Consider the following 21272-nt stretch of genomic DNA (forward strand, 5'->3'; position numbering starts at 1 on the left):
TATGAGCAGTTTTGAACACATGCAATGAGGACTTCCAGTGATGGCTAGAAAGATTCCAGGCTGTCCAGGACATAGAGAGTAGGCGTACCCCAAGTAAATTACTAATAGCATCTTGCTGCAGACTGTGGCAGTGCTTTGGAGACTAGCAGGAGCACACATTAATCAGGGAGGGATGTCCTGAATAAGGACTACTGCTCTGTACTATTGTGTCTATATCATATATGGAGAATTCCATTACAATTAGAATCTCCATTGAAAGAAGACAGCATTCATTCTATTGGTACTACTGATGTAGGATGAGAGTCAAATGTCAAACAAGTCTCTTGTATATTCATTATTGATGTGTGAACACTAGTAGAGTATGTAAAGATATTTTGATGGAGATTTATGAATCAATCAATCATTTATTAACAGAACATTTTAATATTCTTGACAAGTAATTATTATTAGAAGTTATGTTATTGAAAAGTGGAAGTAGTTTAAAGGAAAACAAATGAGGGGAAGGGAAAGGAACAGTTAAACTAGAAATGAATAATAAATATGCAAGATTATACAGACTAAACTACTAAGAAATTTTTCTCACACTTCAGAAACAGTCAGCAATGGTCTTTTAAACAAAGAACTAAGCTAAAGACCAGCGTATCAAATAAGAACTCTTCAGTCATGGGCAAAAATTTAATTGATGCATGTCCCTATTAATAATGGGAGCTTTTTGATGGACTTCAGTGAGGCTAAGATTTCACCTGCAAAGTCTACAAAAGTGTATGCGGAGAAGTGAGGGAACAGCAGTGTAGTGGGAGGGGGAAGGGAGGTTCACCTAAATATCATTTTAACTTTCAGTTGTGTCACATTCTGTTATTTTTGCAATCACTGAGCATGCAAGTATTTGCCTGCTGTATTCTCTCCAAGGTAATTTGGAAAACAATGAAGATTACCCATGGTAACATTAGTTGGCAGTGAGCATCAGCATTAGCTATGGCTATCAAGAAATATAAGCCAAAAATGTAATAAACAAGGCCACTCTGCAAAGTTCTATGTAAAAGGCTATTTTTTCCTTAGTCAGTAAAGAACAATGGCTCTGGTCTCAGCTGTGCAAAATTTCCTTAAGAGGAAGCATTCATTAGTGCTTTTTTACTTTATTTGAATTTTAATTTGGTTAATAGAAGCATAAAGGCCCTTAAGGTTCATCTACTCCTGATATATTACTTCTGCTGACATTATTGGATTGGATTTAGTACAATGTATCCAATAAAGTCTAAGCCTACTGTTTTCCACAAATAAACCTGTCTTTCTGTTGGTCTCTACAATCACTCAATGCCCTTACGGCCTTGGCAAGCGTAAATTATTTGGCCCAGCTACATCTTCAGCGGGAAACATAATTAAAAAAAAAATTAGCACCACTTGCTGAAATGTGATACTTGCACTCCACATTCAAACATAATAAAATGCACTTAATATTTATTTAGAGAACTGAACTTTTGCTATGCATTTTATTATCTCACAATGATTGAGGCACTCTCCCTCAGCAATAATGTCAAGAAGTTTTGATTGTACTGTTTAAATAAAAATCCCTTTTGGCAGTTGAATGTGCATATAAAAGCAAGTTTACTGCAGTATTCAAAATATCTATATTTTAAAAACCTGTGCATTACATATCTGTATTTAAAAGTAGTTCCTTTACAGGGGTGTTGTGAAGACACATATACTAAAGATTGCAAGACACTCATATACTACATTAATGAGAGCCATATAAATACCTAAGATAGAGGGACGCAAAAATTAAAATATCAAATTCATTTTAAAAATTTAACTTGTTTGTTACCTTAACCACTTCACCACCATCAACTTTCATCAGCTGTCTCAAATTCTGCTGCAGCAAGTTTGTGTTAGATCGCCATTTCAAAAGACCCAAGAGATCCACTAGAAGTGAGAAAAACATTCAATTATTATGTGCTGCAGGAGTTATGTTCTCATTCATATACCATGACTATATTCATAATAAATAAAAACTTCACTTCCAAGTTAGTCATTTTTATTGGCTGTTCACATATTTCACTACTGTATATCTGCATTGCTGAAATCTAGTACCACTATATTCCTACTTTCACGTGCATTTACTCTGAGAATGTCATCCATCGAAACTTGAGAAAATCAAAAATCAATATTAATTATGATAAGGATACCTTTGTGCTATAGCATACAGATTATGATTTTTATTATGAAAGCACTGCTATTTTCAAAAAAGTGGATTACATTTGCTAAAGGTACTTTTAAAAAGGAGGCTGAGAAAAAAAAGACGGTTACTCACCTTTGTAACTGTTGTTCTTCGAGATGTGTTGCGCACGTCCATTCCAAGTAGGTGTGCGCATGCCACGTGCACGATCATAGGAAGATTTTTACCCTAGCAACACTCGGTGGGTCGGCTGAGGCGTCCCCTGGTGTGGCGTCCTTATGGCACCGGATATATACCCCAGTCGACCCAGCACCCCCTCATTTCCTTCTTGCCGGTTACTCTGACGGAGGGGAAGGAGGGAGGATTTGGAATGGATATGAGCAACACATCTCGAAGAAAAACAGTTACAAAGGTGAGTAACCATCTTTTCTTCTTCGAGTGCTTGCTCATATCGATTCCAATTAGGTGACTCCCAAGCCTAACCTAGGCGGTGGGGTCGGAGAGAGACATCGCAGAGTGGAGAACCGCTGAGCCAAATGCCTCATCACCTCTTGACTGTTGGGCAATCATGTAATGGGAAGCAAAGGTATGCACTGATGACCAGGTTGCTGCCTTACATATCTCCTGTACAGGTACACGAGCCAGGAAGGCGGAGGAGGAAGCTTGAGTATGGGTGGAGCGGGCAGTAAGGTGCGTAGTTGGGACACTCGCCAAGTCATAGCACACACAGATGCAAGGTGTGATCCAAGACGAGATGCGCTGGGTGGAGACCAGGAGGCCCTTCATCCGGTCTGGCACAGCTACGAACAGCTGGGTCGTCCTCCTAAAAGGTTTCGTTCATTTGATGTAAAAGGCGAGGGCCCTGCAAACGTCTAGGGAGTGCAGCTGTTGTTCTCGTCAAGAAGCGTGCAGCTTCGGATAAAAGACCAGAAGGAAGATGTCTTGGTTGACTTGGAAGGCAGACATCACCTTAGGAAAGAAGACAGGGTGTGACTGCAGCTCTACCTTGTCCTTATGAAACACTGTATACTGTGGGTCCAACGTAAGGGCTCTAAGCTCCGACACACATCTCGCCAAGGTGATAGCGATGAGGAAAGCTGTTTTCCAGGAAAGGTCCAGGAGTGAGCAAGTGGCCATCAGCTCAAAAGGGGCACCCAGGATTCTGGATAGGACCAGGTGGAGGTCCCATGTAGGGGCCGGATGCCGAATTTGCAGGTACAGACATTCCAATCCCTTGAGGAACCTGCTGATCATGGGATTGGAGAAGATCGAGCACCCATTTTTGCGCGGGTGGAAGGCCGAAATCCCTGCTAGGTGTACTCTGATGGATGAAACTGCTAGGCCCTGCTGTTTCAAGGACAAGAGATAGTCTAAGATGGTAGGCACTGGTGCCTCCAGAGGGGCAGCATTGTTCAGAGCACACCAGCAGGAGAAACGCTTCCACTTGGCCAAATATATGGACCTAGTAGAGGGTGCGGTTTGGAAGGAGGATAGGAGGGAAGGAAAAGGCCATAAAAAAAAATTCAAAATAACAACAGCCTTTTGCTTGGGCTGTCCACTGGGGTGGAGTGGGCAGGTGCACGGAGCCTTCCCCCACGCATTCTTGCACGTCTGGGTGAGGAAGATATGGAACATGGTGAGGAGGGAGGGTGGTTATACAGGGGCTGCGGCGGCACTTTATGATCCTGCTGCCGTTCCTCAAGTTCCACCAGACGCTGCAGCATGTCAGTTTGATCACACAGCAGCCCCAGCATTGCATCATGCGTCCTCTGATCTTCCTGCTGCCACCTCTCATCTCGAGCGTCTCTCTTGTCCTCACGTTCACTGGCATCTTTCCTGTACTTTGATACCACATCCTTCCACTCTTTCAGATGAGCTCTTTCATTGCCAGTCACTTCCATGATTTCCGAGAACATTTCGTCTCGCGTCTTTTTTTTCCACCGCCTTATCTGAGAAAGCCTTTGGGAAGGAGGAGGGAGGCTTGAAAAATTTGCAGCTGCAGGAGGGAGGGAAAAAAGGGAGAGAAGCATTTAAAAAGATACATTTTACAGAAGAATGGTTATACGCTTTCACAGTGAACAATACTATTCACCTTACATAGCACATGTGATCTCACTACAAGGTTGCATTTTGCATCTTAATATTGAGTGCCTGTGGCTTTGGTATTAGAGATCACAGATGCAGGTCCAGGCAGCAGAATTCAGCTTGCATGCAGCCATGGTAAGACATTGTCTTTCGGCTTCTGCAGCCTTCATATATCCAGCGCCCTCCTTTCCCAAATAGCAAGCAAAGCCTGTTAAGTTCTGTTTCTTTCCTGTTAATGTGCAGCCCCAGAACCCCACCCCCCAACCAATCCAATTCTCCGGGATGATCACTTTACCCCTCCCCCACCCTCACCGCGTGCTGGTAGCAGGGAAGATCCCTGCTGGCCAAACGTGAAAAAGCTCAGCGTCAATTCCCCCCCCTCCTCCCTCCTACTTGGCTAACTGCAGGGAAGGATTTCTTTTCAGCCACAGGCAAACAGCTCAGTAGGAATGGCCATCTCTGTCCCATAATTAAATTCCTGTATTTCAACCAGGTTACCATGAACGATATCACTCTCCTGAGGATAACACAGCGAGATAAAGAACGGATGTTGCTTGAACGCCAGCAAACACCAGGACCATACACAGCTAGGCTTTGTCATGCAATGATACCAGATTACTTGCTACATGCATGGCGTGTTCATGTGTCCTACCATGGAGGACGGAATAAGGCTGAACTGCCCAGAAACCTTCTGCAAAGGCTTTTGGAGTACCTCCAGGAGAGCTTCATGGAGATGTCCCTGGAGGATTTTCGCTCCATCCCCAGACATGTTAACAGACTTTTCCAGTAACTGTATTGGCCGCAAATGCATCCCAAGTCCTCAGGGCAAATTTATCATTTAAAAATGCTTGCTTTTAAACCACGTTTTATATTTACAAAGGTACACTCACCAGAGGTCCCTTCCATGGCTTCATTGTCTGGGATAGTAGCTTGGAAAGGCTGGGAGGGTACTTCTGTCAGGCTGAGAAAAAGCTTCTAGCTGTTGGGGAGAACGGAGTGCTGTGTGCTCTCTGCAAGCTCGTCCTCCTCTTCCTCCTCCTCATCTTCCCCGTCCGCAGAATCTTCGGGCAAGGCTAAGATTACCCCCACCTCGGAATCCACGGACAGGGGTCAGGTAGTGGAGGCGGACCCCCCTAGAATTGCATGCAGCTCACCGTAGAAGCGGCATTTTGAGGCCCTGCTCTGGACTTTCCGTTTGCGTCTTTGATTTTCTGGTAGGCTTGTCTGAGCTCCTTAACTTTCACATGGCACTGTACTGACTCCCTGGTATGGCCTCTCTCCATCATGGCCTTGGAAATTTTTTCAAATGTTTTTTCCTTTTATCTTTTGGAACAGAGTTCTGTTAGCATGGAATCCTCTCCCCATATAACGATCAGATCCAGTACCTCCCTTGCAGTCCATGCTGGAGCTCTTTTTCGATTCTCAGACTGCATAGTTACCTGTGCTGATCAGCTCTCTACGCCGGGCAAACAGGAAATGAAATTCAAAAGTTCGCGGGGCTTTTCCTGCCTACCTGGCCAGTGCATCAGACTCCAGATTGCTGTCCAGAGCGGTCACAATGGTGCACTGTGGTATAGCTCCCAAAGGCCAATACCGTCAAATTGCAGCCATACTAACCCTAATCCGAAATGACAATACCGATTTCAGCCCTACTCCCCTCGTCGGGAAGGAGTATAGATATCGGTATTAAGAGCCCTTTATATCGAAATAAAGGGCTTCGTTGTGTGGACGGGTGCAGGGTTAATTCGGTTTAACGCTGCTAAATTCGATATAAACTCGTAGTGTAGACCAGGCCGAGGTCCCATTAACGTATTGACCAAACTTCTGAATACTACTAACATTAATTAGCAAACATATAAGAAAAACTGTAACAATAAATGTTATTAATCACAAACTAAAATAATGTTTCAAGTAGTGCAACCTTCTATATTGGATTCTGTCAGCTACGTTTTATGAAACTATAAAATTACTGTGTTATCATTAGGATATTATCATATATTTGGGTTGCAATTCAAAAATTATTTCAGAATTATTGCTAAGTATCTCTTTATGCCATAATATTGGTTGACTGCAGTGAATCTTATGTGCTTTGAATATAAAACACCAGGAATATGTTTCAGAGATGTCACAAAGTACTGCAGTATAATTGTGAGGTGACTACAAAGTCATGTCAGACCTGTGATTTTTCTACTTGGATTGGAACTGAATAAAGAATATATTTACAGGACAATCTTAACAGCTGCTGGCAGTAACACATCACTCAGTATTGTACACTTTACACAATATGTATATTTATAAGCACTTATGTAAAATACAAGTGAGAGAGGGGTACAGATCAACACAGTCATTCATGGTATTAAATCCATTGAAAGTTTTGAAGTATTTCAAAATACTATGTGTATGAACTGTCAATTAAGTTAAGCTATCTCAAAGGCACAGATCCAACCACATTTTTGAAAGAGAGGACAGAGAAATTACATACTGCAGAGACTTGTGTTCATTAGGTTAGACCCGTCTAGACTAGATTCCTTCTGGCCTCCAAAGTCTGGGATCCCACCATACATCACTAAAATAGCCAGCCTCCAAGTACTACCTGATCCCTCTCCCCCTGGTGACTCCTTTAATGACTCTCTCCTTTCCCAAGAGGACTCCATCACCCCCAGATAACCTCCCCTACCCCATATCCTGAATCCTATCCACTAATCTAGAAGCAAGGAAGGAGGCTGATCACTCCACAGGAACAGAGTGAAAAAAGAGCTGGCTGGAGAAGAGGGTCAGTTGCTTCAGTGACCCGTGAGCTGTACCAATGACTATACCAGAGGCTGCCAAAGGAGCATGAAAAGCAGGTCTGAGGCTGAAGGGTTTAGAGGAGATGATTCTAACCACATCCCTGCCATTCCATGCCCAATCCTTAAACTCTAGCCATGGGGCACTTTCTACAGAGAGGGCGAGGCTTGGCAACTTCCTCCTCCCTCCCACACCCTTCTATCCATCCACGCTCTGGTCTCTGTGCCAGATATAAAAAGAGGGAGGAAACTGTCACTTGGAGAACCCTGCACACACAATGAAAATCATATAAGGCAGCCCACTGGGGACCATAGCAATTCCAACACCCTCTTTACCAGCCCTTCTATACACAGAGGCACTTTGAAGAGATACTAGGAATGTGTTCCATCATCTTCTCCCACACATCTGTTTGCACCCATGCTAGAAACTAAAGTTTTATATAAAGCCTATGGTGCCCTGTTTTATACCCAGAAGGACCTTGGCTTAAATGGGCATGGAAATATTTTCTCATCCCTAGGCAGAACTGGACTAAAGTATATAGGCTGAGCAAGGTTTGGATGCTACACTGCCAATTCTCATACTGTACTTGTGCTGTGTCTAGACAGGACTTCATTTGCCAGGGCTGTTGATCAAAACCCTTCACAAGCAGTATAAAATCCCCTAAATAAAAGAAACTACTACTACAGTCCCTCCCCACTGATAAATGGGGGGAAGTTACGGGGGCACATGCGGTGGAGAAACATTTCTTCTAACAACTCACCGTTCTGAGTGAGTTTTGTTGAACAAACAAGAGTAGAAATCTGGAAAGAATCTTTGCTGATGGTGCAACTTCCAAGGTTTTGCATGCTCTTCCCAGTTGTGGCATGCCCTTTTTCTTCTAATTCTATTTTAGTGGATGGCAAGCTTAAATATGTTGAGGCATCCTCCAACTTCTTCGCTTCTGCCTGCAAGATTTTTTTTTAAATCAAAACATAAACACGAAAAATAATTAAAATAATAAAGAACAAAGTTATATAGTATATTCTCAAACAGGAATAAACATATTTATCCTAAATCTCTATGCAACTATTTACAGTCTATGTACTTTACGTTTGTTATGGTTTTAGAGAAATTTCAGGTTAAAGTCTGTTTGTTTGTTTTTTTAAAAAGGCCTGAACAGCTCTAGCACCTACATTTGGAGCACGAATGTGAAATTTCACATGGCCAAAGGTGTGCTTTTTTTGCTCTCCCACGAAAAACCATCCATATGCAGCCAAATTACAAGCCCTATAAAATCAGCATTTCCACATGCACAGTATAACTTGTTCAAGACGTGTCCCTCAATTTTCCGAATATCCCAATTGTACGGTACATGCTGTTGGGTCCTGCTGAGCCCTCTGGGCATCATTCTGAAAGAGCCATACAGAAATGAACTTCCATTACCTCCCATCCCTTTTACAGTTCCACTGCTTGACTCTGCTAACAATGTTCTTTTAATATAGTATTTTGCATGTACTTACAACTAGACCGATGCGTAATAGATTCCATAAAGTGAAGCTTTCACAGTAAACAAATCTGTGCAAGGACGGAAGCAAATATCTTTAAAATTATACCTTGTACACTATAAGATCATGCTCTCCATCCCTTAAAGTTGTTCCATCGTATCTCATTAGCTTCACAAATGCTAAAGCAAATATTTTCTCTGACTTATCTTTGGCTGTTAAAAAAATAAGACACATAGCATAGTTTAAGTAATTGATATTGACAGAGATACTCCTCCAATATCTCAAGGAAAGATCATTTAGAAATGATCTGACAGTGATAAGGGTTCCCATATGCAGGAAAAGGGCTAAGAAATTTAATAAGGATGCAGTCTTAGAATCAAAGAATATCAGGGTTTGAAGGGACTTCAGGATGTCATCTAGTCCAACCCCCTGCTCAAAGCAGGACCAATCCTCAGACAGATTTTTGCCCCAGATCCCTAAATGGCCCCCTCAAGGACTGAACTCACAACCTTGGGTTTAGCAGGCCAATGCTCAAACCACTGAGCTATCCCTCACCCCATGTAAGTCCTCTATATGCAAGACAAGTTAGATAGTAAAATAAAGATTTTCAAACACAGGTGCCTAAAAACTGAACTCTTTGGAGCTGCTGGTCGCTCAGTACTTCTGAAAGTCAGGCTGCTCATGGATTTAAAAGCCTAAATTGAGGCACCAATGTTTTAAAATCTTGACCTACATTTTTATACAAATCTCCAAATTACCATTTGACAGAGCAACAGGTCAGTATCTCTTATACCTGGAATGATATGTTCTCAACTATTTTATTACTACAACTTATTATTTGTATTACTGCTGCACCTAGGAGCCCTACTTATGGCTCAGGACCCATTATGCTAGTCACTATCCCAACACAGAACAAAAAGACAGTCCTTGCCCCAAAGCAGCCCACACGTAAGCATCCTTAATGAAAGCCTGCCACATAATTTCACTGCAGTAGAGATGAGGAGGTCACTTACTTGCAACTGGAGGTTCTTCGAGATGCATAGTCCCTATTTGTATTCCCAATGCAGGTCTGCATGTGCACCATGCGCCAAAGCCAGAAGGTTTTCAGCAGCAGCATCCGTTGACCCACATATGTGTCATATGTTGCCTCATGTTCCAGGAGAGGTTATAAGAGGCCATGCGAGCTGACACACCCTCCGTCACCCTCTTACTGCTGAATAGAGCTGTGCACAGCACAGGGAATGGTGGATGGGTATTGGAATACAAACAGAGACCACACATCTCAAAGAACCTCCAGTTACAGATAAGTAACCTCTTCTTCGAGTGAAGGTCCCTAAATGTATTCCAAACACGTTTGCATATCAAGCAGTGGTCAGCTTGGAGGTGGATGCCAGGATGCAAAAGGTCTCACCACCTGCAGGATGGCAGGGCCCACAGTCACATCTTTGGCTGCCCCTTGGCCAGTGGCATAGCAGGCAGTTAAGGTATGTAGAGAGCGGCCAGGTTGCCACTCAGCAGATATTGTGCTAGTGGATGTCCACCGGGGTGCAGAGATGGCTGCTTATGCCCTCGTGGAGTGGACCGTAATTCTGCGGGGCGGTGTGGCATTGGACTGCGGATAGCACTCTGTGATGCAGGTAGAGACCCACTTGGATAAAAGGCTGTGAGGAGAGGGCCCGGCTCCTCAACCGCTCTGCAGTGGCTATGAGAAGGTGTGGAGAGGAGCGGAAGGCACAGGTTCTGTCTAGGTAGAACGCGAGTGCACAGCAGACGACCAAAGAGTGCAGAATCCTGTGCGTGGCAGTGGCATGCAGTTGAGGATGGAAGACCAGAAGATGGATAGACTGGCTGAGGCGGAACTCAGAGACTATTTTCAAGAGAAACTTAGAGTGAAGGTGTAATGAGACTTTGTCCTTATGAAAGGCCATATGGGGTGGTGGGGGTCAGCCATCATGTCTGCCAAGTCTCTGACCTACCTGGCAGAAGTGATTGCCAGGAGGAAGGTGACCTTCATGGGTAAGTGTGAGGGGAAACACATGGCCAGGGGCACGAAGGGAGGTCTGGTGAGGGCAGAGAGCACAAGATTGAGGTCCCAGGGAGGGGTAGGTTTAAGGACCGGTAGGAAGCTGTTCATCAGCCCTTTCTGAAAGTGATAGGGTGAGTAAACACCAAGTATCTGTCCACTGGTGGGAGGAAGGCACTAAGAGCTGCCAGGTGGTCCCAGACAGAGCTAAAGCCGAAGCCTGAGGTCTTAAGTTCTAAGAGGTAGTCCAGGATAAAGGGAAGAAAGATGTCTCTGAGGGGGAGACAGTGGCGTTGCACCCAGGACATGAAAAACTTCCACTTCGCCACGTAGCAAACCTATGTGAAATCTCATCTGCTGTGCATAAGTACATGTCGCACTGGTGTCAAGCAGGCATGGTTTACATGCGTTCCCCATCCAAAAATAAGGCCGTCAGTCGAAGCAGGCCTGGGCTGCGATGTCGGACTCTGCCTTGGTCCTGGGTGAGAATGTCTGGCAGATCAGGGAGATAGACTGAGGGGGGGGAGAGACCCTGAAAGTCTGAGTAGATACTAGAAGGACCATGGCTCGGTCATGGCAGATCTTGCATAGATTTTAGAGCAGAAGGGGGATGGAGGAAAAGGCATTGAAGAGCACCTTGCCATGGGACAAGCATCGCCCTGGGAATTAAGGCCCCTGCACCCTTTGAGCTGTAGAGGAGTAACTTGCAATTTTCCTAAGTTGTGAAAAGGTCCTCGGCGATGGGTGCCCTAAGCATGGCAGATGAAACAGAAAATGGGGTTGTGGAACTCCCACTCATGACTGAGGTACCAGGTCCAGCTAAGCGCGTCTGTCAGGGAGTTTTGTGCCCTGGGAGGTATGCCGCATGGAGTGTGATATATTATCCAAGACAATCATATATAATACCTATATCAAACGAATGCTATCACAGTCAAAGTAAATCCTTCTTCTGTTACTATAACAGTAACTGCTAACACATGGAAAATGCTTAGTCACAAGGCATCATTCTGGAGGGCTCAGAGTATCTCAACTGCTAATGATTTTAAAGGAAAATCAGTGGGAGTTGCAGGAAGGCAAATAGCTTGCATATCCCAAACCATCATTCGAAAGCCAACAGCAGGTCAGTATCAGAACCAGGATTAGAACCCAGGCCTAAACTGCCTTACGTACACAAGACCACATTGTCTCCCAACCAAGTCAAATTTCCTGTCTCCATTTTCCTCATCTGAAACAGGTGGCTCTTCACCTCCTACTTACCTACCTATCTACCCATGCCCTCTTCCTTAAGGCAAAGCTGGCATATGATTTATTTACTGAGTCTCTCATTTGGTGACTTAGGAAGAAGGCATGAAGACTTTCAGGAGAGGGAAAGGAAACAGAGGAAAAATGACAAGCTGTACAGCACCTAGTACAATGGAGCTCCCAAGTGCTACGATAATAAATAAATAAATATTAGTGGTAGTAGAAGTACCTCATCCACGCACAAATAGCCAGAAACAATCTCTCCATTCAGGCACCAGGAATTGACAGAAGCAACAGAGAAACAAGACTGAAGTACTTACAGTCCTGTGATGATCTGTGACGGAATGTAAACCTTAAATGACTGCGGTTCACATCTTCAATAGGAATAGCAACCTTCACAAATTAAAACAAGAGAGAGAAATAAGAATCATAGATTATCAGGGTTGGAAGGAATCTCAGGAGATCATCTAGTCCAACGCCCTGCTCAAAGCAGAACCAATCCCCAGACAGATTTTTATGCCAGTTTCCCTAATGGCCCCCTCAAGGATTGAACTCACAACCCTAGGTTTAGCAGGCCAATGCTCAAACCACTGAGCTATCCCTCCCCCATGACTTCAAATAGTTGTTACCAATACCAGACTTTCACGGAGGTTCTTCAAATGTATTTTCTGCATTTTTAGAAAGGGTAATGTAATATTAGCTTTCTCGCATTTCTAATAATTTGCTTGGCTCTTTCCAAATGAGGTATTTAAGGACCAGGATGACTTTTCCATGAAAGGCCTCTAAAGTCCGTAGCTCCCTTGGAAGAAATCTCCACTCCCTCAGTCATTAGCAGGTTGGGAGAGAGCCACACCTACTAAGTTCCCCATCATGTGACCTTATGGGACAGGCAAGCTATACAAGGGACACCCAGCAGCCCTCACCCCCACCAATATCTGAAGCAGAACCTTCTACACTCGTCAGGTACCCTTCAGTTCTATTGACATCTTCACATCATCAACAACAGACATTGTATTCTTTACCCCTCAGATGTTGTCAGTTCCTCTCCCATCAATAATAAGACTCCTGACACTTACGCTATAACTACATAACTCTCTAGATCAGTCTCTCTCTCTGATCCAGGTGGTTGCTACTGTCAATTCAGTTTAACTGCCTTGGTCTCACCGTACCACTTGTACTGGTAGCCCTTTTCTTGACCTCAACCCGCCACCCCCTTCACTCACACAATGTCTTCCTTCTCTCCACTATCTAAATATCCAGTGTACCCTAAACTTTTTTAATTATTATTATTATTATTAACACATCTTCAATCACCTCATTTGTACAGACACAAAGTTATATCATTAAAAACTTCAGTTTAAAAACAGTTCAAGCAAGTTACACCAAGATACACAAACCTAACCAACCATATGATCTTATAACTGTCTTACATTCCCTTATCCCATCCTGTAAATTTTTTCACTATAAAAGGCCACAAACACTTAGGGTGATGCATTAAATAAATAAACTTTAAACAAAATCTCAAGTGTATATATTTCTCCCCTCGATATTTAATTAGGGTAGTCCTATTTTCCTAAGCATATTTAAATTTGGATTGCATGTTGCTGATCTACAAGTCTGCAGTTCATTCGACCTCACCACAACCATTTTCTGTGGGTACAGCTGTACTGAAAAAAAAAAAAAAAAAAAAAAAAAACAAACAAACAACAAGCAGTAGTGAGTCCCATAGCCCAGGTTAACTGACTTGGGCTCACAGGGCTCACTCTACAGGGCTAAAAATAGTTCCCACTCAGGCTGGAGCTCGGGCTCCGAGACCCAGCAAGGCAGGGAGCATCTGGGAGCCTTGACCCCAGCCCAAGCAGGAACATCTACGCTGCGATTTTTAGCCCTGTAGTTCAAGCCCCACAAGCTCAAGTCACTTGACCCTAGCTCGGAGACTCGCTGCTGCAGGGGGGGGCTAGGGGTGCATTAACAGTGCAGTGTAGATGCACTATTAATTCCCATGGCAGCTAACTCCTGGCTGCAAGCGCAATGAGAAAGCCATTCTTTCTCGAAATAATATCGAGAAAGAAAAAAAAATTAGCCAAGTCTCCTTTCAATTAACATTCTTTCCAGCAATAACAGCTGTGTGTGTCTTTAAGAAGGCTACCCCTAGCCTCATTTTTAATATTAAATCTTTGGCACCTAGCTTAGGAAGTTGTTACTATGATGCTAATTTAGCATCATTCGCATAATGCGTCAGTAAACTCGACATCTCAATATACTAATGAGCAAGTCACTATAATATATGTTTACCATGATTTCTTTGTACGGTTATTTACAAAATAAAGTTATCTTAAACTGATGGTGGAATATCCCCGTCAAAATCTATTTTGACCACAAGGATGGAAGAGTAATTTACATTCTACTCAATGCCAATGTTCCTTAGCAACCCTGAAAGGCTTTTGCTTAGCTGAGCCTTTTACCCTTCCTACAATTGACCACATTAATTCCCTTTAATTTTGTTCTTAAAGATTTCATATTAAAATCTATTCTCATTTTATTTTAAATTAACCCATTATGAGGAAAATTATTTTATCATCATCCGTACCTTGACAGTCTCAAACCAGCGAGGCTGTTTCACTTGGTAATAGATCACTGACTTGTATTCCGAGATAGCGTCATCACCAGCCCCAGGAAAAATCACATTCTTTAAAGACAAGGAATAGAAATATTTACCCGCACATACATACCCATCTAATAGAGAACAAATAAATTGGCACTGTCATTCAATAATGAAAGAGAGGATCCAGTGGGTAGGTTAAAATAAAGGAGGTCTTATGCTTTAAGTTAATCACTAGTTAATTTCAATCAAAATTGCATGCAATGATATCACAATATTTATTTACTTGTCACAAACAACAAACTAAAGTATTTATTCTTTGATGAGAGAACTTGGGCAAGGCATTCTTACAAAAAAAAAAAAAAAGCCTTCAGATTTTGACAAATACACCTCTACCTCAATATAACGCTGTCCTCGGGAGCCAAAAAATCTTACCGCGTTATAGGTGAAACCACGTTATATTGAACTTGCTTTGATCCACAGGAGTGCACAGTCCCGCCTTCCTGGAGCAGCTTTACTGCGATATATCCAAATTTGTGTTATATCGGGTGGCGTTATATCAAGGTAGTGGTGTACCGAAGAGGTTGATGGAAAAATGTGGGCAAATATACTGAAATATTTCAGAGATTACATTTTCGAATAGAAATACCTCCAATCTTTTGCCATCTTCGTCATAAACAGATACTGTAACTTCTACATTCTTTGCTGTTGTTTTGCTGCCTTTGTCAAAATCTCCTTGAACTAATGTTACATAGATATCATTGCGAACATCACCTGGCAGGACAAAAAAAAAATTATTATACTCGCAATGTTCATATGCAGTTCTGCATAAAACAATGAAGTATAAAACCATAAGAAGAGACTTTAAAGGAACATTCGTTTGGCAAAAGAATCTGCATCCTTAAATTTTAAACATACAGTACTGAGGAGTACCACTGACTAGTGTCTTACAAGAGTATCTTCACCTACAACTCATACTGAAGGCACTGTATTAACAAAGCATGACCAGTGGTAATGTTAATAGAACATGTGTATTTAACCAGGTTTGGGCTGAGGCTGAGAAAACATATCCCCAAATATTTGTTAGTAAGATTTTTGAAAAGCCCAATCTACCACAGTAGTGGAGGTGAGAGAGGTGCAAGAAACTAAATAGAACAGAAAATAAATCTGATAATGGTAGTTATTTAAGATGATATATTACCATACCATGTCTCAAGATGCTTTTATTTCCTTGGTTTTCCCTTTTCCAAACCTAATTTTAATTCATTTTGTGTGGACTAGAAAGGCAGAACTGCAGGTGATGTGCTAATATTTTTTAATTTAAATTTTCCATGGATGAAAGTGTGTTTAAGTGGATGCTTTATATATGGTACACTGTCTTACAAATATTCTTATTTAAAAAGTATCATGAAATGAGGGAAACATATGTGCATAGAGACAAGTAACTCTGGCTGACTGCCTGAGACTCAGGGTCTCTGTCTCATATCACAATAGGTGTGGTCGACTGAGGCACTTAAGCTATATAGGGCTTATATACAAACATCTGGAAGCTACTGACAGCTCATGACTTAATGGAGTGTCCTGAACTCTGAAATTCTCCTTCAAGATGTCCAACAGAATCTAGAGTCTGTGGATCTTATGTGGGACAGTACAAGCTAAATCTTTTCCTCAGTCATTTTCCTTGAGAAGAGGCAGGGACAGTCATTTTTATTTTAGGTATGTTCCTTTTCCTTCATAAACAAGCAGCAAATATCTGTTTTCAAAATTTTCTATACATGCCCCAAGACACATGAAGAGGGCATCTTTTATAAAACAAAACAATTAAGTAATGCTTTTTTCTCACACTGATCTTTTTAAAAAATCATATTTCAAAACTTTCAGATATACAGACACATTTAACAGGTGACTTAAGAAATAATGCAAACATGTGGTATATATAGACAGTCACTCGAACCGTGTGAATACAATTATCCATTATTGCATTTAAGTACATGAACTAAACATGTAGTTGTCCATTTATAGATGTAGTTTAAGCTGCGCCTTTTGAAACTGTATGCTGCACATTGCTTCACAGCTCCACTGGTAACAAAGTAGTCAACACCACTCAGGTGTATGTGATTTGAAACAAACCAGATGCTCTACTATCTGAGTAGAGCAACTCAATGTCTATCACTTTGCGACCAAATTATTAATATAAAATTTTTGAAGCAGGAAGTACTTCATATAAACTGAAAAAAAAATTATGAACCTAAATATTAGTTCTTTTTATGGATTTGATTCAGATAGTTATATTCTATTATCTATGGAAATGTATCAATTTACTGCTCTAAAAAGCGTGAACTTTAGCAGCGTGCCTCATTTTGCTCTTAGTATCCCAATGCAATTATTGACACCTACCAGGCATAATAATCTCAGGAAACCCCATTTTCCGAGCCACAGCTGTGGACCTATCCACCAAGTGAGGAAACTCTTTCCTAATCTGATGAATATCTCCTGGAAGAAGTTTCAAAGTCACCCATAAACCTGAAGCATAAAATGTAATTATTAGACATATTTTCCAATTTTTTAAAACAAACAAAAAAAGAGGTCTTATAAACTTCAAGAGACAATGCACATAAAAGTAACTAAGTCCTGCCCCAAAACATTTACATTTTGCAACATTAGACTAGAAATAATTATTTAAGAAAAACTTTGAAATAGAACTACAACTATCACACCTGGAATGCATTGAGTACATCAGATTTTAGAACAGATTTTAAGGCAAACAATAAAAAAAAAAAGATAGAAAAGCTGGAAATCCAGTGTGTGTGTGAGAGAGAGAGAAAGAGAGAGAGAGAAAAAGAGAGAGAGTGAGTGTGTTGGAGACGTAGTGGATGTGGCTCATGTAGCCTATACAATACCTTGCAGGAGATTCCTAAAAGGAGGATATAGCATTTTAGGCCATAATTCCACAATGCGTGCACAAGGGCAGGTGGACCCCTGTGCCCACACAAAGTCAATAGGGTTCTATGTAGGTGCAGCTCTGCCCACTCTTACACACGCAGACACACAGAGTAGCAGAATTAGGGTCCTAGTTTATTTTTTCTCTGGGGAGTGTAATGCAATCCATTAGCAGTTTGTTGTCTATTGCATGTTAATAGACGGCAATGATAGAAAGGAATGTCTTCTTTTCACACAGGAGAATATATTTTAGTAAGCATGATGGCTGATTGGGTGGGATAGGATCATCTTTTTCAAGTCTAAGAAAATGGAATTTGAGGAAGGGCTTCAGTAAAACAAAACTTAAGTCCACCATAGGAACAGTTTTTTGCAGTACCAACAACATGAGTATGGATTGGCAGAAAGATGTTGGAATCTTCAGTGCTTCACTGGGCACAGTGAAGCTGGCACTGTGGAGCTGCTATAGCACCTTTTAAATAACTTCTGCACTGAACAAGATAAAATAGGTGCCATGGAGTATTCCAACTGTCCTCAAAACTGGAGAGCTAGTTCTTCTCAGGCTTGAATTCAGAAATGGTTATTAAGCCATCAATAGCACTGGTCTACAACTTACGCCTGCCCTTGGACTTTTCATAAATCTTCCAAATGAGAAAGTAAAGGGTTTTATTCTTTTCATAGGAAAAGAACAAGGGCGGAAGATCTGAGAAAAAAGTATCAAGTATCTGAGGAAGATGTCCCCAACTCTGATACTCTTCCCCAATGCACATTATCTGGCTATGCCAGGAGGAGGACAGGAGGCTCTGAATTCACTTTAATCAGGCTACAACTTTAGCCCTAAAAGTCTGGAAGTGCCCAGCAGGTAAAATTTTACACTACAGGTAATTCCATAACCATTTACATGCCTCGGGGGTGAAGGGGGAGGCTGCTATCAGTCCACTCCTTTACCCAGCCTGGTTGCCAGGCAACCTGCTTCTGGGACCTCAGCACACATCTCCCTCCATCAAATGGGGGTTAAGGGTGACTACTGGGGGACAGGGGTTGACTCCCTGCCGTAACAGTCACAGCAGACCTGAACAGCTCCCATATTCACTCCTTTAAAGAATACCTCCTTTAAATACTTTCCCATTTGATCTGATCACCATATCCACTCCCTAAGGAGTACCTGCATTGGACATCCGCCACAAGCTACCAGTGAATTGCATCATCATAGCCTAACCCTCCCCCATTTAGTTTGTTTCCCCCACTCAGCTCCCAACCCACTGCAGAAAAGGCAAAAACCCCACCTCGACTTGACCGGTCTGGCCATCAGGAAATATTCCTTCCCAGCACCCCCCCAGAAAGGAGTAACTGTCCTAATGTCCACAGCAGATCGTGGCAAAACCTGGTATTTCAAGTACTTCCATGAGAGGGAGGGTGGGTGCTGCTCATCCTGGTTCAGGTTTTTGTTTTTGAATAGGCTTTTATTGTACATGGGGGCATAAACAACATCCCCCAGACACAAACGGGTCACCTGGTGGGAAGGATGGGTCAGTGTCCCCAGCACTAACCAGGCATGGAGCTGCCTGCGTCTGTAGCAGATAACTCTGGTTCTCTAACCCTGCAAGGGGCAACACGCTTCCTCCAACAAGCCAGACAAACGGCCCCACTGCCTCATGTGCTGTGAGATCATTTCTGCATTTCATTTATGGGAATAACCTGGGAAAGTGGAACTTGTAGTGTATATACACTATTCTGAAAACTTCAACGATTCCTTTAAAATGTCAGCATTTGCCAACAGACACCACGCAATTACTTCCTGTGCTATGACACAGATGAGAAATGCGGAATCTCAGATACCAATGAGGGATAACTTGGTAAAACGGACTCCTTAATGGTGGTCATTGCAATGAGATATAAGAGTTAAATAAAAACAAAGGCAATTATAGAAGTGAAAGAAAAATCAGCAATACAATAAAATGGTATCTTTATCAAGCAAATTTTATAAAAAAAATCTGCATAACGTTTGTAACAGGATAATAACACAATTAGCAACTTGTGCACTCGCAGCAAGTACTCTCTATCCACTAATTTTTTATTTTTACAGATGAAGAATCCGAAAGTAAATTTAAAGTTATAATTTAGTAACTTGTAATAATATACCTCCCTACAAATATTGGCTGGAATGGCAGTTCAAAATAGCGGAAAATACTTCTTAAAAAAAACCCATTCGCCTCTTTATATTGCTATTGTATAAAAAAGCTGCAATTCTGTTATGTGCATACGAGTGATCAAAGTGTATTTTCTTTAAACCCTTTGCTCAGACACTTTATAAATTAAAGAAAAATAGTTCCAAGAGGAAATTGGTAGACTGAGATTCTGCATTTACTTACACAATGATGAGTTAATCCAAGACCAGAAAAAGAATGAATCAAGTATATAGCAATAGGGTTGGAATGCATTTAAATTTTTTAACTAGTACATCTCTTTTATATTTATATTCATGTCAGCAGAGAATACACTGAATTATCTGTTCAATCAATAGACAGTAATTAACAGTGTTGTTTATTTTGCAGCCCTCCTTTACCAACTCAAAACACAAGTTGGTATCAATTCTGATGAGAGTAATTGCCTTGTCGTATTGACAGCAGACCAGCTGCTTTGACTACAATTGCTAATAGGAAAAAATGAGAAAAATGGGGAGGAGAGGAACACCCCCACTCCCTTGATGGACCCAGGGTGTGCCAGAGTTCAAAGGCATGAAAGCCAGTTCTTGAAGTCATTGCTTTCAATACACAAATATACAAGAATGGACAGGGCAGAAATATAGACGCATGTAAAAGTGGCCAAGCACTACATAAGGACAGAAGACAATCTGTAGAATAACAATACTCCCAAAAAGGAAGCGGGGGGGGGGGGGGGAAAGAGGTCGGGGGGGGGGGGAGAACCGGGAGCGGGGAGGGGGAGGAAACAGGACAGGTGTCTTTTCTGGTACCAAACAATAGCAAGCAAACAAAAAAAAAATGAATCCTCCAGTCCAAATTTAATAGTCAGATGGTGTGAAGCCAGTTTACATAAAGAACAGTACCTACCCTGACCCTTGTGGTTAACTTCTTTAGCAGCAATCACTTTGTTTATAACAGTCTGAAGGAAATCATTCTCCCCTGCCACCCTGGGTGAAAAACGGGATGATATGTTCAGCTGCTTGTGTCGAATGGCGTCATCCAATGCTAGCCTGGAGGATGCACATGACGACCAACACCAGGAAACAAAGGGTCACAGAAAACCAGAAGTCACAGTAACAAGGGAACACAAAAGATCATATCATAGTTGTGACAAAGAGTATTTATTAGTCAACGCAAGACAAAAGACAGGAAAGGTAACAAGAAAGACATAGGAAGATCATTAATCAGGAAAATGCTGACCCGCTAAAGAGAAGTCAAGCAATCCTATGTTACCCTTCCCAATGGGAACACGCATGTGTCAGGTCCCAATCCCACTTCCAATAAATAGCATGTATAGTAGTAAAGAAGAATACTGATCTCCTGAGAGACTTGTGTTAAATACTGAAATCCAATTGGGATGATTTTGCAAAAACGTACAGTATGTTAATTCAGTGCAACCTTTAGTATGTACAGTGCAACCGAATATATTAAGAGGTAGTGTAAATGATTTGATGGAATTTACAGAAGAAAAACTTTTACATTTAACAGAAATGGCTTAGTGCAAGAAAAACAGATAATCCATCATTTTGTTATACTAGGTGAAGAAAAGAACATGTGAAAATTATAAATGAAATGCAACATTTACAAATGTCATTTAAGTACCCACACTAGTCTTGCCAAGTACTTCTGACAGCTGTTGTGTTGGTGGCCAGTGAATGAATACAAACAAACATACATATGAAAACAGAATTGCATGTAACACAACAAAAGCACAGCATGAAATGAGTAGGAAAAT

The 21272-nt window shown here is 41.7% G+C and overlaps 2 protein-coding genes across 5 annotated transcripts in view; one reads left to right on the plus strand and one right to left on the minus strand.

Moving 5' to 3' along the window:
* The window catches only part of DOCK1 (dedicator of cytokinesis 1), a 620463-nt gene that overhangs the window by 498682 nt on the left and 100509 nt on the right, over positions 1–21272 (minus strand). For 3 of the 4 annotated variants that reach the window (XM_050959273.1, XM_050959275.1, XM_050959277.1), the window contains 8 exons: positions 20405–20547; positions 16794–16919; positions 15046–15170; positions 14385–14483; positions 12115–12187; positions 8638–8741; positions 7806–7989; positions 1823–1920 (listed from right to left, as the gene is read on the minus strand). In XM_050959273.1, coding sequence (XP_050815230.1) covers positions 1823–1920; positions 7806–7989; positions 8638–8741; positions 12115–12187; positions 14385–14483; positions 15046–15170; positions 16794–16919; positions 20405–20547 — 952 coding nt within the window. The remainder of the gene's footprint in view (positions 1–1822; positions 1921–7805; positions 7990–8637; positions 8742–12114; positions 12188–14384; positions 14484–15045; positions 15171–16793; positions 16920–20404; positions 20548–21272) is intronic. The other variant, XM_050959274.1, reaches the window with a different exon arrangement.
* Positions 1–21272, plus strand: part of LOC127054057 (uncharacterized) — a 511088-nt gene that overhangs the window by 318925 nt on the left and 170891 nt on the right. The gene's annotated exons all lie outside the window — the stretch shown is intronic.

The sequence above is a fragment of the Gopherus flavomarginatus genome, chromosome 6 (assembly GCF_025201925.1).
Source record: "Gopherus flavomarginatus isolate rGopFla2 chromosome 6, rGopFla2.mat.asm, whole genome shotgun sequence".
In the NCBI taxonomy this organism is placed as follows: Eukaryota; Metazoa; Chordata; order Testudines; family Testudinidae; genus Gopherus; species Gopherus flavomarginatus.